Below are 18,868 nucleotides of genomic sequence, written 5' to 3' on the forward strand. Positions count from 1 at the left end.
AGCAGTCACAGGAGGCAGTGGTATTAGAAATGACCGTCAGGAGTTTCCCCAATGCAGCCAGAAGCAAGCACACAGAGCCATTTCCACCAAGCACTGGGCACTACAGAAAGACAGTCTTAAACTGTGAGGACTGTATGTAAACATGAAAAAAATAAGGTTAATTGGGTTGAGACTTCAATTGAGGGCTAATCCAAGGGAAAAAGGAGTCCAGGGTACCCATCTTGCAATTCCTTTCTATATTTATGTGTGTGTGTTTATGGTTCCCATCCAAGCGGCCAGATCTAAATAAGATACCTCAAAAGAGCTTTATGCCTCTAAAATGCAATAATAATTACAATAAAATCATTTGTTATGTCATGCATTTAATTACTATTTTTCAAGTAAATTGCCTCTAAGATGGATAGGTCTAACCTCAGTAGTGATCCCAAGAGGATTTTCCCTCTATCAGGGTCTTAAAGGATGGTGAGCATAAAACAGTTGGTGTAAGTTTGCTTCTTCATGGGTGGTTTTAATTTTTATTGAGCCCTTAATTATTTCATGGGTGGTTTTATAGATGACTTCCTTGCATTTTATGTTGCAGATAATGGTTATCTCCTTGTCACTGTCACCATCACTGTAGTCTGTCATCATATCACTGTCATTCGCATTGCCACAGAGTGCATTGTGTCTGGAATCTATCTTATGAAAGGACTTGGAAAAAGGCTTCAGTTCACGTGGAAAAGGTGGGTTTTGAGTATTCTTCTTTGCCTCTGAAATATTATTGACGAAAAACTCAGAAGCAGCTCTGCAAACAAGGCATTTTTCCTTGTAGCATAGACAAGACTTGACTGGTTGAGGCCTAGATAATATGTCTGCCCTACCTGCACTAACTGACCTCTTTAGAATAGGATGTCTGTGGCGTTTGGTGAGTTTCTGTAAACTGGATGGCTTGGGCAAGCTTTGATTTTGTGGATAGGATGAACAAGGAGTTTTGGTTGGCCTGACCAGATATTGTAGACTGGCTAGCCAAGGTGGCCTGTTGGCCTTATTGGGATAGGATGAACTGACTTGATTGACTAGCTAATGGGCATGAGCCTGCTTACGTGCCTTTTCTAGACTGTGTTTCTATGTGACTTTTCCTGGTGGGATGACTTCTCTTGACTCAAAGGTCTGATTAACTTTTCTGTGCTGGATGGTGCAGATGCCTTTCCTGGACTTGAGAGCCCAGATAGCTTGTCTATACCGGACAGCATGGATTGTTTTTCTGGACTGCACAGACTAACTGTCTTGGAGTCACCGAATAATATTTTGGATGACCTGGATGACTTAGCCATTACACCTTCTTTCTTGACCCTGAAAATATAGAAAATTTGGAGTATGACAATTTAAATCAAAAGAGTACTATTGCTATCACCAGAAAACACAGGCTATTGTGTCATTTTAGACTTCTGGTCTTTTTTTGGCTCTAGCAGGAAAATTGAACACAGTAAGAATTGGAGTGTGGTGAAAGCCATGACTCAGGTTACAGATATGAACATATGTTGAATGCTTTTCCTTTTTCTTAATTTTACTGTTTCAACCACAGTTCATAACCATATAGTCTGCGTATGGAATGACACAAAATTGTTTCAAGTCTACTGTTGAGAGGGAGAGAGATAATTTTATTTATTCCAGAAATTAAACTTTTTATAAAAAAGTCACAAGTTGATATGCAACTGAGGCACAAATGTCACAACTTCTCACGTATAAAAAAAACACTCTTTAGACCAAATTCATTGTTTTCCTATCATATTTACACCATCAGATTTTCTCTCCATGCATATTTATATTCACAATATTCCTCTAAAACCAAAGGAATGGAGCACTGGTATAGTTCAGTCATCAGTCCTTGGACTGGGAAATTTTTAGGGAACTAGTATATCAGGGCCAGCCTGATCCTCCTATATGAAAGCCAGGGACTGAGATCACTGAACACAGTTAATCATTTTTCATGTTATTATATCTTAAAACGGTAGATTATCCAAAATGTTTTATTGTCTTTGGAATGCAGAGACCCAGTGCCTTCTCTCTCCCCTTTTTCATTCTGTCTTATTCAGATAGTCATTCCCTCTTTTCCTAGACTCAATTTATAATGAAATTAGCAGCCTGGGGCTCAGCTGAACCCTGAATAAGGGACAGCTTTGGCTAAAGTTGGTAATGTACTTGAAATAATTTGAGCTGATATCATTTAAGTGAAGGTATCCACCCACAAGATGTTGGTAGCTCTTTTGAAGTCTAAAGTTAACATTAACTAACCATAACAACAACGAAAACTCCTACATGTATACACACACACACACACACACACACACACACACACACACACACACCCCTTGCATTCTTAATTCAAAGGTGTAAAACTTACGTTCCTGCTTTGGGGGCATCATCGCTCATACAGTAATAATGGAGAAAGCAAAAACAGGTATAAACAAAAGCTATGATCATAACACCAATTATGATAATGAGTAGATGTCTCCTAAAATTGTCCAGTTTGGTCTCCATTGATTCACGGTGCTTGGCTCCTGTCAAAGAGATTGTATCACCAGAAAATGTGTCAGGTAACCAAGTTTCCTTCCACTTTGATGCTGTTTGTCACTGTAGGTCAAAGTCAAATCTCTTCATCAATTATTTTTTTAAGCATGATAAGTGTCCCACTGTTATTTTCTTCCCTCTATCAGGTCCCCAGCCACAGTCTAGAAGCCAAATCTGGGAGGTATCTCCGGCTAATGAGTATAATTACTTGGGTTACCCCTGCATCATGGCTTGCTCGACCCATTACCTAGGTTTTTGAGTGTGTGTGTATGTCTTGCATGTGTGAATGCACTTGAGTGTTAATGTATATGTGAATGTGTACGGTGGGAAAAGGGATAGGACAAGAAAAAGCCCTTCTCGGGCTTCCCTGGTGGTGCAGTGGTTGAGAGTCCGCCTGCCGATGCAGGGGACGCGGGTTCGTGCCCCGGTCCGGGAAGATCCCACATGCCGTGGAGCGGCTGGGCCCGTGAGCCATGGCCGCTGAGCCTGCGCGTCCAGAGCCTGTGGTCCACAACGGGAGAGGCCACAACAGTGAGAGGCCCGCGTACCGCAAAAAAAAAAAAAAGAAAGAAAAAAAAAAAAAAAAGCCCTTCTTGAAACCTACTGTGTCTTAGGTACCATGCCACATTCATTCACATAGCATTTTCTCGTTTGGCTGGTGGGGGGTGTGGTGGGGGGTGGTGGATTGGGTGGGGAAGGGGAGTGAAAGGGGGCAACATGTCTGTACTCTTTATGCTTCTATGTTGCTTGGAATTTTTACACAGAAGTAAAGCTCTTAGGTGTTGTCCTAGAAATTCTTGAAGACCTACTAATAGTAACATCCAAGAAACAGCAGATTTCTTAAACACAGCTAGCTTGCCTAATTAAATGCTTGAATGCATAATATAATAGATCATAATTTCTAAGTTTTAAGGTTAAGCACATAACCTGTAGTAGACGGTTCATCACTTTGGTTTGTATTTAAACAAGTATTTGTCAAAATGGGTAAAAGTAGGACATAAATAAAAAGATTCATGTCCAGGGCCTTGTTCAAATGCTTCTTCTACCAAGGAAACTACTTGGATTTGATATGGTTCAGCTTGTTCTAGGGGTTTATGACATTATCATTCTGTGTCATATTCTGACAGCATAATCTCACCATGGGGAGGCATGAGCTTCTGTGTACAAATATTATCAAATGACTTTTAATCATTTATTTCTCCTTTACATCAAATATTCTATCAGATTTGAATCAAGAAGACTGAGACATTATTAAGCACAGAGGGAAGTACTTAGAGAAGGTAGAGAAACTGGGATAGCTCTAGCTATTGAAGAACTATTTTTCCTTATTAAATGTTAAGGAGGCACCTTGCAGCCTTGTCGTAGTCTTCTGTGTTATAGAGGTTAAATCGTCTTGGGGTATAAGTTTTTAGGATTTTTTTCTTAGTAAAATTAAGATTTTGAGTAGTCCCTCAACCTTTTTATTGAGCTGCTATTAACCATCAGGCTGAAGCTCAGTCCAATCATTCATTTATTCAACAAACATAGAGTATTCCTATATGCCAGACAGCATGCTTAATGCTGCAGATCCTAAAATAAGCAAGATAAAAATTCTTGCGCTCCTGGAATTTATATTCAAGTAGAGAATTCAAGTAATTACAAGATAGTGTGAAGTGGGCTGTATTAAGACTAAGCACAGTGTTTGGGGAGAGAAAGATCATTTTAACAATGATTGGAGAGAATGGATTAGAGGGGAGCTCTGTCTGTTTGTGGGGAGACCACTTACGGAGAAAGAGAAAAGATGGTTACCGAAATTGAGGTATTGAGGATGAGATAAATGGGTGAATTTTTAGAAATAATAAAGCAGTTGAATAGACATGATTTGGTTCTTGATTGATTGTTAGAGTGAAGGAAAGGGAAGAGTCGAGGACAGATCAGAAGTCTGGCTTGGACAACTGAGTAGCTCTTGGCCCTGTTCATTGAGACAGAGGACACAGGAGAAGCTGCAGCTTTGAGGAGAATGGGAGTAGTAGAAGTTGATGAGATCAGTCTGGGTCATGTTGAACTTAAGGTTCTCATGAGATATTCAAGTACACATATCCAGAAACCAGTTAGAGTTCAGAAGATGATTTAGGCTGGAAGTCATCAGCATCTAGAACAGGGCTTCTTTATGCTTTTTGTGCCATTGGCAGTCTGGGGAAGCCTGTGGAGCCCATCTCAGAATGATATTTTTAAACGTACAAAATGAAATGTATAGGGTTACAAAGGAAATGGATTATACTGAAATAGAGTTATCAAATACAAAAATTGTGATGTAGTAATATATGTAATTACTGATTCACTAAATAAAGAGATCTGGCAGTGGATCTAATAACTACTGTACACTGAAATGATAAGCATAAACAATATTTTGCGGTATCTGCAACAACTGTAATATATGAAAATAGATATGATTTCTAATACTGACAAAGTCACAGGCACAGGTTATATACTACTGTGGTTTGTTGCTTACATTCATAATTGGGAGAAATACTAAATTTTCATTAGAGATTGGTGAAAATAAAAATGTTTTTTATCCATTCAAGTTTACAAATTGCCTGAATTCAATTCCTGTATCTAAGTCAGAAACCCAATCTAGAAGCTAACTGAAACCCATAGGAATGGATGAGATCAACCCAAGGAGAGAAGGTAGAGCGGGCAGTGTGCCCAGGACCAAACCCAGAGGAATCCCAACATTTAGAAATTTAGTAAAGGAGCCTGATCTAGCAAAGAAAATCCAGAAGTGCCAGAGAGGTAGGGAGGAAAACCAGGAAAGTGTGAGGTCCTAGAAACCATGGTAAGAGAGTTTTTCAAGGCACTGGGAGTAGTGGCAGTGACAAATACTGCTAAATATCTGAGACAGATAAGGACTGAAAAGAAGTTAAAATGGATTTAATAACAGAAAGGTCACTAGTGATTTAGGCAAGAGCACTGTTTCAGTGGAAAGGCAGAGACGGAGGCCAGATTTCAATGGGTTGACGAGTAACTGAAGCTGAGGAAGTGGAGTCAGCTAGTGTAGACAATTCTTTCAAGTATGACTGCAAAGGGGAAAAATAGGGTGCTTTCTAGAGGGGGATGGTGGACCTGGGGAGGACATTTTGTGAGAAGGAAAAGAACTTCTCAATTAAAAGCTGATGGGAAAGAACTAGTATGGGGGAAGATATTGAAGCCACAGAAAAGAGTGAGGATAAATGATAGAGCCAGGCTCTTTGGGAGCAATAAAGAATGCCACAGTTACCCTCCCAGTGGGTACAAGTGCAGATCAAAAAGTCGGAATTGGATACAGAGCCATGCAGGATGGGCATGGGGATGGGAATAAAAGGCTTAGGGGGAGGGATTTGAAGAATTTCTATCTGAATGCTTCAGTTTTCCTAGTGAATGAAGAGGGGAAGTCATCCTTTGTTGAGGGTTAGAGGTTTGAGGACAGTGGGGAAGGTTTTGGAATAGATGCTGTGGAGAATGGAAAGACTGAAGAAACTATCTGATGTGATGTGATTGGGCATTTTGCCCTTTTTCTGGCTTAAGAGAAAAACGTTTCCCTTTAATGATAAAGCTGTTTCTATGGCAGATGATGTGTTTATTAAGTTAAAAAATTAATCATCATGATGAATACTACTTGGGAAGTAAATGTTAATCAGGGATGCTACATAACAGCATTCAATTTTTTGAAGAATTTTCCCTAACAGTCATATTAAGTGGCTCTATAATGAATGGACCAGTACATACTGTGCAAGCAGCTGACTCATCTCAGAGCTCTGAAGCCTAGGCCCCTAAAGCAAGGGAACGACGAAACCTTTGCTTAGTAGATGCTCCGGTCTCCCTTTGTTCAGCCTGTCCTCTGCCTGCCCTAGTTTCAGCATCACATATGAACAAGGGCAGCCTATTTGCAGGAAATTTCCCTGGAGAAGCCTGCGTGGTTACAGGGTTCTGTGGCAATGGCGAAAACACAGTGCATTTCCCCAAATGGACTGGCTCTTTCAGTTTTGTGTTGCATCACCAGTAAGTCATTCTGAAATATTTATTGAGGGCTTCTTATGTGCCACTGGGGTTTCAGTGGGAGAGACTAATGGGGCGGGGGAAAGACATTAAACGAAAATAAGCAGTGATAGATATTATAAAGGTGCTAGGAGAGCCACGAATAACAGGTTTGATTTCATCAGGAGGGTCAGAGGAAGTTTTCCTGAGGAAGCAATACTGGGGCTGAGTTCTGAAAGATGAATAGCAGTGAATTATGAGAAGAAGAAAGATAAGAATGTCCTAGGTGGAGGAGACACATGTGCAAACGCCCTGTGGTGAAAGGGAGAGCAGCAAGTTAGAGATAGCAAAAAAGGTAAGAGTTGAGACTAAAGAAGTTTGGGCCTTGTAGGTCAAACTAAGTGCATAAAGTTGGACTTTATTCTACGAATAACGGGGTACCACTGAAGACTTTCTGGCTAGAGAATAACCTGGTAAGATCTGCATTTTAGAAGAACCACCCTGGCTGTTGTATGGGGAATAGATTGGCGGGGCATGAGTAGAAGAAAGTAGGTGAGACAATTAGAAGGTTGTTACATAGGTCCAGGTGATAGCGGATGGTGGCTTGAAGCAGGGTAGTAGTGATAAAGATGGAGAAAAATTGACGAATTTGAGGAATATTTTGATGGTGGGTAGGACTTGATGAAGGGTAGGCCATGGGGCATGAAGGGGAGAGAGGTAGCAAGGATGATTAATTCCTTCAACGAAAATGTGTTGGTGTCTGTGTGACTTTCCCTTTACCCTATGTGCTTTGCGTTAAGCACGAGCATTCAAATAGACACAGTCCCTGCCTTCAAGGAGTTTGAAATCTAATGGGAGAGAGAGACACGTAAATAACCAATCACTAAGCTGTGTAATGTCTCGCAGGCTGTGATGTCGCAGGGTACAGTGCCACAAGAGCACACAAAAGGAGTATCTATTCAAAGTGGGGACTCCTGGAGATGACCCTTGAGCTGAGGTGGGGTTTTTAATTCATTTGTTTTTAAATGTGGGTAGGAGTTCATTGAACCCAAATAGGAAGGGAAAGAACACTGCATTGCACAGGCTTCAATACGTGTGAAGCGTGGTTGAGGGAACTTCATTTCCATGTGGCCAAAATGAAGACTCTGGGGAGGGGCTAGCTGGAAACAAAGCTGGAGTGGGTAAGCGGGGTAACCCTTATAAAAGGGTTGTGTGCTAAGGGCCTTTCTTTAAGTCTGTTTCCTTATCTTTAAAATGAATAGAAAAAAGATGAAAGGATAAGCCTGTAAGGGTAGCAGCCTTCGAAATCATCCTTTTGGGACCATTGGAATAGAACAAAACTAAATATTCTTTGGAAAATAAAATTCACTTTTACCCTGAAATAATTACCTCTAAATAATCCTGCTCTTCAAATACCTTTTAACTGTATAAAGATCAGAAAATGCCATTTTTACACAATGTTATATGTCAATTGTATCTCAATAAAGCTAGGAAAAAAATTGTTTTTTAAAGTTACTTTATTGCCTTTTTTTTTTTTTTTTGTGGTACGCGGGCCTCTCACTGTTGTGGCCTCTCCCGTTGCGGAGCACAGGCTCCGGACGCGCAGGCTCAGCGGCCATAGCTCACGGGCCCAGCCGCTCCGCGGTATGTGGGATCTTCCCGGACCGGGGCACGAACCCGCGTCCCCTGCATCGGCAGGTGGACTCTCAACCACTGCGCCACCAAGGAAGCCCTTTATTGCTTTTTGAATCAAATAATCTTAATTTGATGCTTATAAAGTACAAGAATATCGGTCAACCCTTTTTAAAAAAAAATAATTAATTTTTGGCTATGTTGGGTCTTTGTTGCTGCGCACGGGCTTTCTCTAGTTCTGGCGAGCGGGGGCTGCTCTTCGTTGCAGTGCGAGGGCTTCTCATTGCGGTGGCTTCTCTTGTTGCAGAGCATGTGCTCTAGGCGCGTGGGCTTCAGTAGTTGTGGCACGCGGGCTCAATAGTTGTGGCTCATGGGCTCTAGAGCACAGGCTCAGTAGCTGTGGCGTGGGTTTAGTTACTCTGTAGCATGTGGGATCTTCCTGGACCAGGGCTCGAACCCGTGTTCCCTGCACCGGCAGGCAGATTCTTAACCACTGCACCACCAGGGAAGTCCCCTGTCAACGCTTTTTAAAATCAGTTTTTTCCCTAGTGATGGATAAATGATAAACAATATGTTAGAGCTGATAATTTCAGAAATAGCTTCGAAATTAATTTATCATTAACTTCATATTCACAATGGATACAAAAGCTATACTGTACTTTTTTTGCTTTAACATAGATTTATATGATTTTCTTTTATTTGTAAGCTCACATGCCTAGCATGTTAGAAATTCATTTTACTCAAAAATTCTGGGGTACAATTTTGATCAAAATTGTGCATAATAGATGTACTTTAAAATCCCATTTGTTGCTTCAGATTTGTTGTTATTGTGTTTCTTTGTGCCAGAGCTATGCTGAGGCTCAGAGAGGCACTTGCCTCTGGCACAAAATTTAACGGGTGCCCAAACACTCAGTAATCAAGATAAATAATATTTTCATGTAATATTTTAAAAATCAAAATGAATGCACAAAATGTCCATGATGTACAAAATAGCAAATATAATTTTTAAATTTATTTATTATTTTTGGCTGTGTTGGGTCTTCGTTGCTGTGGGTGGGCTTTCTCTAGTTGCAGCAAGCAGGGGCTACGCTTCACTGCAGTGCACGGGCTTCTCATTGCAGTGGCTTCTCTTGTTGCAGAGCACGGGCTCTAGAGCTTGCGGGCTTCAGTAGATGTGGTGTGTGGGCTTAGTAGTTGTGGCTCGTGGGCTCTAGAGCGCAGGCTCAGTAGTTGTGGCACATGGTCTTAGTTGCTCTGCAGCATGTGGGATCTTCCTGGACCAGGGCTCGAACCTGTGTCCCCTGCATTGGCAGACGGATTCTTAACCACTGCGCCACCAGGGAAGCCCTAAAATAGCAAATATTTTAAATAAAGACAGGATCTGACCCTATACTTGCCTCCCCCTAATCCCAACTCTGAGTCTTCAGCCTGCAGGGCCATCCTTATCCTTGTCTACTTTAAAACCCAGAAGGCAGGGTCCAAAGACTCAGCCGGTGCTTCTAAACAGGGCTGTGTACCCAAGACTCCTAGAAATGTCTCTAGGTCTTCTGCCCAGGTCTCTGCTCCTGCGCTCCTGTTTGATGATCCTCTGTGAAGAACGCCTCTTCCTGCTTTCTCTGCCCTTACCTCTCTAGAGCTGAACCGTCGCCACTTTTCTGATTTCTCCCCTTTTATCTGCTTGTCTTGCTCCAAGAGTCTGGCCAGCACCATTCCCATTGGAATTGGTAGTACCTGAACTTGTCCTAGCTCCCACTCAGGCAAGTTTGAATCCTTGGCCCTTTTCCAGGTGAGAGGGAGGAACTTTTCCGGGGTTTCCGCCTCACGGCTTTCTACTGCCCTCCTCTGGGCCTCAATTACCACTGCAGTTCCACCGCGTGCCTTCGATTTATTTTTCCCATCCGATTTTTTCTAATTAAAAAAATCATATATGTGCCTTATAAAAATTTCAAATCACACAAAGGTATTTCAGCTTTCCTTTATCCCTTCAGTTCTTCTGACCCCTTGAAAATTGCTCTAAATATTCCTTACCTATAGCCTGCCAAGATGCCTGCATCTTTAATTGCATTTTAAAATTGCATAAGGAATACTTTAATCTATTTTTATTATAAAAAATAAAAAAATATAGAAATATACAGAATAAAAAGTTACAGAGTCTTTTCCTTCACGACCCCATTCTTTTCCCATTCTAGAGGCAATGACACAAACGTTTTATGGGCATCTCTCAGACCTTTCTCTACACATTTACATACGTACCAAGTGCATGATGCATACACCCACATACTAAATATAAATGGGATCATTCTGTAAGTATTGATTTTCAGGGTTTTAAAAAATTGCACAACTACATGTATACTCATGTTCATAGCAGCATTATTCACAAGAGCTCAAAGGTGGAAACAACCCACATGCCCATCAACAGATGAACAGATAAACAAAATGTAGTATGTACATACAATGGAATATTATCCACCCTTAAAAAGGGATTAAATTCTGAGACATGCTACAACATGAATGAACCTCGAAGACAGTTACGCTAAGAAATAAGCCAGTCACAAAAGGCCAAATAATGTATGGTTACACTTACATGAGGTACCTAGAATAGTCAAATGCATAGAAATAGAAAGGGCCTGGGCAGAAGGGAGGATGTGAAGTTATTGTTTAATAAGTACCGAGTTTCAGTTTGGGATGATGGAAAAGTTCTGGAGATGGATGGTTCTGTTGATGAATGCATTTAATGCCACTGCCTTATATACTCGAAAAGGGTTAAAATGGTAAATTTTAGCGTATGTATATTTTACCACAATAAAAAAATAATCACACCACTAATACCTGAATGAGTTCCTTGTAAGACAGTCAAATGTAAGCATTTACAGGGCAAAGCATGACCAACCCCATTGACCGCTTCCCCTCCTCCATCCCATTCTGCTCTCCTCAGGTAATGGCCTGAGTTCTGGTGTGTGTCCTTTGACTTCCTTTTCTGTGCATTTACAGACATTACAGAGCATAGTCTGGAGCCAGACTGGGTTAAAATCCTGGCTCTACCATTTACCAACGTGGTGACCCTTGGGCAAATTAATGTTTCTGTGCCTTAGGTTCATCATCTGTAAAAGGGGAATAATAATAGAAGTTTCTGAACTCGGGTTACAGTGAGGATTACATTAGATAATGCACTTAGCACAGTACCTAGCACTTAAGTGATCAAGAAATGTTAGCTATTACTATTCGCTTACCATTACTATTGGATGTAGTGTCCACCTTTAGAGAGTGAGCAAAGCAGACAAGCAGATAATACCTGTGACATTAAAAGCAGAAAGCAGGGACTGGAGGAAATTTGAGGATGGGGGCCAGAAAGGGCAGCAGAAGAGCCCAAGAAAGGAAAGTGAATGGCTGCCAATCAAATCTAGCATCTACCTATGGAACAAAAAGTAGAGGAGTTACGGGAAACATAGATAGAGGCATAGGAATAAAGGAGACTTTAATACACTACTCTCAGTACAAGACAAATCAAATGGACACCGAATTATTAAGGAGGTAGAAGATGTGAAGAAAATAATCAATAGAGTCCATCTTATGGATGTACGTAGAACTTTGCACCCATTCTTTTTTCTCACGAGCATGATGAGTTGTTTTATCTGCTTAGAACGGGAAATCCATTATTTTGGAAAACCACTTCTCCCCACCTCAGCCTGGTCCTGAAAAGGGGTAGCAATCATAGAATCGCTCCCCATTGGCCACAAGGGTGGGCATGTGGCTCAGGCTAGACCAGTAATCATTTTCTATCTCTGGCCATAGTGGTTGGTTTATAGTTGGCTATGTGACTCAGGACAGGCGAACCAGAGGTCTTCACCAAGTTTTTTCAAACAATTTGGGCTAAGAAGTTCCTTTACCACCACTGGATATGAATTCAAAGTTGCCTGTACCATGGCCCCTGTTGATAGGACTAAGCTAACTGGAAAGAATAAAACTGACATAAAGAGAAACATAAAGACGAAAGATGGAGAGTGTTTTCCAAGGAGGGTCACAATTCCAGTTGTTCCCTAGGCCATCTGCATCCCTGCCTTTTTGGTGGTTTGATTATATGCATCCATATACACTTGACCCTTGAACAACATAGGCTTGAACTGCGTGGGTCTACTTACGTGTGGATTTTTTTCCCAATAAATCCCAGGATGTGGAGCTGTGGATATGGAGGGTCAACGGTAAAGTTTTCAACTGCAGGGAGAATCGAGAATCGCTGCTCCTAACCCCACGTTGTTCAAGCATCAACTGTAGTCCCTCTTTTGTTTTGCCAATTGGAATTGGGCTTATGTCATTTGCAACCACAAGAGTTCTAGCTAATATGAATTGGTGTGGCGTGTGTGTGAACAATAGGGTAATACCACAGGGGGTTCCCGAGCCATTAATTAAGATCAGTGGGTCAAAAGCAGGCCCAACATGCTTGGTCTCAGGACAGCAGCCCCTAGCCACACCTCTGTGGCACAGGACCTGCTGCTAAGGTGTGATGAGGCTGAGGCCAGCGTTGACTGGAATTTCAAATTTCCCCCTCCCAGCATTTTTAAAAATATTTATTTATTTAGGCTGTTCCGGGTCTTAGTTGTGGCACATGGGATCTTCGCTGCTGCATGCGGGTTCTTAGCTGCAGCATGCGGACTCCTAGTTGCGGCATGCATGTGGGATCTAGTTCCCCGAGTAGGGGTCAAGCCCGGGCCCCCTGCTCTGGGAGCAAGGAGTCTTACCCACTGGACCACCAGGGAAGTCCCCTCCTCCCAGCATCTAGCAGCACACCGCGTCATTGCAGACCTGAACGTTTCTGGTGAGAAGGCTGTTATCAGCTTTCCCTCTTTATGCCCCTATGTTTACCCGCAAAACTTCTCTGCCAGTGCGAATGCATTTGTGTTCTTACCTGCACACACTCACGACACATGTCCACATGTGTGCCCTCAAAAGCCTTCACAAACACCTACGTAAATATGCATGAGACCTCAGGTGAGAACTCGGAGGAGGAAGCATCCGTAGGACTAGAAATTATGTCTTGTTGGTTTTGAAATCTCATATGCCTGTTCATGTGCTCTAGTTACTGCCACATAAAGGCAAGAAGCCGTTTTGATCTCAACTACCTGTCGGGTCTCACTTTATTCGGTGACTGACATTAATGAACTGGTAATTCATTACTTTCTGTCTTGAGCATCCTCCAGAGGAGATCTTGACAGATCAGTATCCCTTTCACTGTTCTTTGCCTGTTCTGCCATCCTGTGGGCAAGGAACACAAGTGCTTTGGAGATTAAAGTTTCATTTGAAAAGAGCGTTAATGATCAGAGATATTCTTCCCTCCAGGGGTGAGGGAGAAGTGGGAAGGACACCTGGAGAAAATATGAGTTCCAAATCAAGGAAGACTGACTCCTTTCCCTAAATCTTTACAACTGGTTCAGGCTGGAGAATTTGCTCCTCTGAATGCAGTGTTCCTCAGAGGAGCTGGTACTTATTAGCACTACCAGGTACCAGGCAAGGAATTCCTACAGCAATCCTCCTGGTGGCCAGCTTGGTAGGCATTATCATTGCATTATCTTCATCTTACAGATGAGCCTGCTGAGGCTTAGAATGGCTAAGTAGCGTGCCCAAGTTCCCAAAGCCAGTTCGTGGGAGAGCCAGGATGTTTTGAAAATAACCTGGGAATATAAACAGGAAATATAAAAAGTTTCATTAGGAAATTACATACAAAGGAATCTAGGTTATATATATACATACACACACATATATATATATACATATATATAAATCATGAAGCAAAATAATAACATGAATACTCATGAACCCATTAACTTAAGAGCACCATCAGTGCCATTGAGTTTCCCAGTGTGTCCCTATACTCCTGCCTAGCTGCCCTTAGATCCTGACTTTTTTTATTCCTTTGATTTTCATTAATGTTTTATCCCAGAAGTAAGTGTCCTTAGTTTTGCTTAATTTTTAAAAAAAATTTATTTGGTTGTGCTAGGTCTTAGTTGTGACAGGCGTGCTCCTTAGTTGCAGCACGTGTGCTCCTTAGTTGCGGCCAGCAGGCTCCTTAGTTGTGGCATGTGAACTCTAAGTTACAGCATGCATGTGGGATCTAGTTCCCTAACCAGAGATCGAACCTGGGCCCCTGCATTGGGAGTGTGGAATCTTAACCATTGTGCCACCAGGGAAGTCCAGTTTTGCTTAATTTTTAAGTATATAAAAATGGAAAGATATTTTACATTTCTTCTGTGACTTATTCACTCAGAATTGCTTGTGACTTCCATTCATGTTGATATGTGTACTTACAGTTCTTTTTTTTCCCTGATGTATAGGACTCTATTATATGAATATACCAGAATGTTGTCATCCCTTCTCCTGTTACTGGACACTTCACTTGTTTTTAGCTTTCCACTATTATATCAAATGCTGCTATAAATGTCCATGTACCTGCCTCTTGGTGCATGTGTATAAGAGTTTCTTTAGGGAATATACCTGGAAGAGAGTGGCTGCATCACAGGGAATGCAAATGTTCAACTTTTACATGATAATCTAATATTCCCCAAAGTGGTTTTATCAACTTATAGTCCCACCAGAGTGTGTAAGGGTTTCCATTGGTTCAAATTCTTGCTATCATTTGAATTTTACAGAACTTTCAATTTTGGCCAAATTAGTGAGTGCAAAATGGTATGTCACTGTGATTGCTAGGAGTTTGTCAAATTTGTTTTCAAATTCAGTGGCATTAAGCTGAGTCACTGGATGGGGCAAGGGGTTAGCATTCCAGACAAAGGAAATCACTGGGGAAAGTGTCTTTGTCCATTTGGGCTGCTATAACTTAATACCACAGACTGGGTGGCTTATAAAGAAAAAAAAATTTATTCCTTAAAATTCTGGATGCTGGAAGTCCAAAATTAGAGTGCCAGCATGATTCTGTAAGGGCCCTCTTCCAGGTCACAGACTTCTTGTATTCTCACATGATGGAAGGTACTAAGGCTCCCTGGGGTCTCTTCTTATAAGGTCACAAATCCCATTCATGAGAGCTCCACCCTCATGACCTAATTATCTCCCAAAGGTCTCACTTCCAGATACCATCATATTGGGCAGTAGGATTTCAACATGTGGATTTTGGGGGGACACAAACATTCAGATCATAGCAGAAAGAGTTCTGAGTCAACTCAGAAGTTAGTACATTGAGAGAACAGAAAAAAAATCACCATAGGCGGAACATAATGAGTTCACCCCTGCCTAGTTAGCTAACCTCTCAGTACCTCACGTCTTGCCTGACTTGACCTGTGAAATCTGCCCAACCCCACCTGCCAGTCCTTGTCTCTTCTGACCAGCCTCAATGATTGCATCATATAATATGGTGAAATTGTGTTTTAATTTTAACCAAGTTGATTCACATTGGGTCTTTTGCTTCTTATCTTTTATCAGATAGGTTTAACATTTGGATGAACTTCCAGAAGTTTATTCCAAAATATCTTTCTTATCATTCCACCATGGTTCATTGTCAATTCCACTTTGATCATCAAGCAACTTTATTTTTCTTTTTATAATTTTTCTTTTATTTTATTTTTGGCCATGCCACTTGGCTTTGGGATCTTAGTTCCCCGACCAGGGATCGAACCCAGGCCCCCTGCAGTGAAAGCATGGAGTCCCAACCACTGGACTGCCAGGGAATTCCCTCAAACAACTTCAAAATTGATTTTTGAAGCACATGTGGACTCTCACATGGAGTCCTGAAAAATGTGTGAGAATGAATTTTCAGGAATTTATTTTAGAACTTTCTTTGGCCTAGAATGGGGATAGAACCTGTTAACTCAGCAGCTGTGAATTATGGTTATATTTATTCTTTGGAAAATTTAGTTGCTGGTTGAGTGAATGTGATAGTCTAACTCAGGTTTGCCCACTGGATTGCAATATATAGGCATAAAAAACAAAACCCAAGATTAGGATTTTAATAATCATGAAGTAAGTGGTGTATTTTTTGGCTCTCTATGGAAACTCGATTCTGACGGTGGCCCTCAAGGAACCACACTATCTGGTATTTGTACCCTTGTGCAATCCCTGCCACATTGGCCTCTGGCTGGTGCTAACCAGTAGAATGCTGTGGAAGGGATACTGTGTCAGTTCCAGATCCAGTCTTTTTTTTTTATTCAATATTCAACATTTATTTTTTCCAACTTTATTGGTGTGTAATTGACGTATAACATTGTGTAAGTTTAAGGTGTACAACGTGATGATTTAATATATGCATATATTGTGAAATGATTACCACAAAATAAGATTAGTTAACACAGCCATCATCTCACATAGTTACATTTTTTTGTGTGTGTGGTGAGAACTTTTAAGATTTAATCTCTTAGCAACTTTCAAGTATACAATGCGGTATTGTTAGCTCTAGTCACCATGCCATACATTAGATCCCCAGAAATTACTCATCTTATAACTGGAAGTTTGTGCCCTCTGACCACCTTCGCCCATTCTTCCTCCCTGCGCCTCTGGAAACTGTCAATCTACCCTCTTTTTAGATTCCACATATAAGTGAGATCATACAGTATCTGTGTTTCTCTGACTTACTTCACTTAGCGTAACACCCTCAAGGTCCATCATGTTGTCACAAATGGCAGGGTTTCCTTCTTTTTATTGCTGAATAATATTCCACTGTGTGTGTATATGCACACACACACACACATATACACACACTACAGTTTCTTTATCCATTCATCTGTCAACGGACATTTAAGTTGTTTCTATGTGTTAGCTGTTGTAAATAATGCTGCAGTGAATATGGGGGTACAGATACCTCTTTGAGATAGTAATTTCATTTCCTTCAGATATATACCCAGCGTGATTGCTGGATCATATGGTATTTCTAGTTTTAATTTTTTGAGGAACCTCCACACTGTTTTCCAAAGTGGTTGTACTAATTTACATTTCACCAATAGTGTACAAGGGTTCCCTTTTCTCCACATCCTTGCCAGCATTTGTTATGACTTGTCTTTTTTATAGTAGCCATTCTGACAGGTTTGAGATGACATCTCATTGTGGTTTTGGTTTGCATTTCCCTGATGATTAGTGATATTGAGCACCTTTTCATGTACCTGTTGGCCATTTGTATACCTTCTTTGGAAAAATGTCTATTCAGATTATTTCCCTATTTTTAAATCTGATTATTTGTTTTATTGCTGTTGAGTTTTATGAGTTCCTTATATATTTTTGGATATTAACGCCTTATCAGGTAGATGGTTTGCAAATATTTTCTCCAACTCTGTAGGTTGCCTTTTCATTTTGTTGATTGTTTCTTTTGCTGGGCAGTGGCTTTTAGTTTGATATAGTCCCACATGGTGAGTTTTGCTTTTGTTGCTTGTGTTTTTGGTGTTACATCAATAAAATAATTACAAAGACCAATGTCAAAAAGCCTTGTCCCTGTGTTTTCTTCTGGGGGTTTTATGGTTTCAGGTCTTACATTTAAGTCTTTAACCCATTTCCAGTTAATTTTTGTGAGTGGTGTTAGATAGGGGCCAGATCCAGCCTTTAGGACTTACTGGCAGTTTCTGCTTCCTTTCTCTTACAATGATCACTTTTGTGACCCCTGAGCCAACATGTACAAAGTCTAGCTACCTTTCTGCAGAGACCATGTGGAGAGGTCATGTGGAGGGGAGAGGCCATGAGACCATATGGAAAGACAGAGCAGTCCAGTTATATCAGGGTCCTAGTCAAACCTCCAGATGACTCCAACCCCAGCCATCGTGTGACTGCAACTGCATGAGAAATTCAGGCCAACAGAACTTCACCACTGAGCTCAATAAACCCATAGAATCATGATAGAAAATAGAATGAGGATTATTTAGAGCTCCTAAGTTTCAGGGTGGTTTGTTATGTTAATCAAAATAGCAACTGGTATGTAAAGGTCTGGACCCAGTTCATGTGTGTGTGTGTGTGTGTGTGTGTGTGTGTGTGTGTGTTGGGGGGTGGTGGTGAGCAGGGGAGGGTTCCCACACCACCAGGCTGTAGGACACAAGCTGGGTGTCCTACAGTTCAGTTCAATTGTGACACTATCTACCTGGAGATGGTATCAGATTCCAGAGATTAAAGGTTCAGTCCTACAAGTCTGCCCTCCCTCCTCAGATGCCAATACCAAGTCCAGATTGTTACCTGTACTTCTGATCTACTTTCTATATATCATAGGTTCCCATGATCCCCTCCTTGGGTTCTATTACTTTGCTAGAGTGGCTCACAGAACTCACAGAAACGTTTTACTTACTAGATCATCTCTTTATTATAAAAGGATATAACTCAGGAACAGCCAGGTGGAAAAGATGCATAAGGCAAGGTGTTTGGAAAGGGCACTGAGCTTCCGTGCTTTCTCCAAGCATGCCAGTCTCCCCAAATCTCCATGTGCTCACCAACCTGGAAGGTCTCAGAACCTTGTCCTTTTGGGGTTTTATCATGGAGGCTTCATTGCATAGGCACAGTTGATTAAATCATTGGCTGCTGGTGATCGAACTCAATCTCAAGCCCCCCTCCTCTCCTTAGATCTGGGGGAGGGGTGGAGGTAGGGGGGAGTGACTGAAAGTTCTAACCCTCTAATCACATGGTTGGTTCCCCTGACAACCAACCCCCATCCTGAGTTGCTTTCCAAAAGTCACCTCATCAACATAAACCCAGTTGTGGTAGAAAGGGGCTTGTTGTGAATAAC

At 41.3% G+C, this 18,868-nt stretch overlaps 1 protein-coding gene across 1 annotated transcript; it reads right to left on the reverse strand.

Moving 5' to 3' along the window:
* Positions 1 to 444: 444 nt before the first annotated feature.
* LOC307180666 (uncharacterized protein CXorf66 homolog) lies at positions 445 to 3,565 on the reverse strand (the record flags this gene model as incomplete). The annotated part of the gene is given in 5 exon segments (XM_079911034.1): positions 445 to 1,059; positions 1,063 to 1,103; positions 1,106 to 1,332; positions 2,384 to 2,540; positions 3,478 to 3,565. Coding segments are annotated over 5 exon segments (1,128 nt in total).
* Between the last annotated feature and the right edge of the window lie 15,303 nt (positions 3,566 to 18,868).

The sequence above is a fragment of the Stenella coeruleoalba genome (genome assembly GCF_951394435.1).
Source record: "Stenella coeruleoalba genome assembly, chromosome: X".
Classification (NCBI taxonomy): domain Eukaryota; kingdom Metazoa; phylum Chordata; class Mammalia; order Artiodactyla; family Delphinidae; genus Stenella; species Stenella coeruleoalba.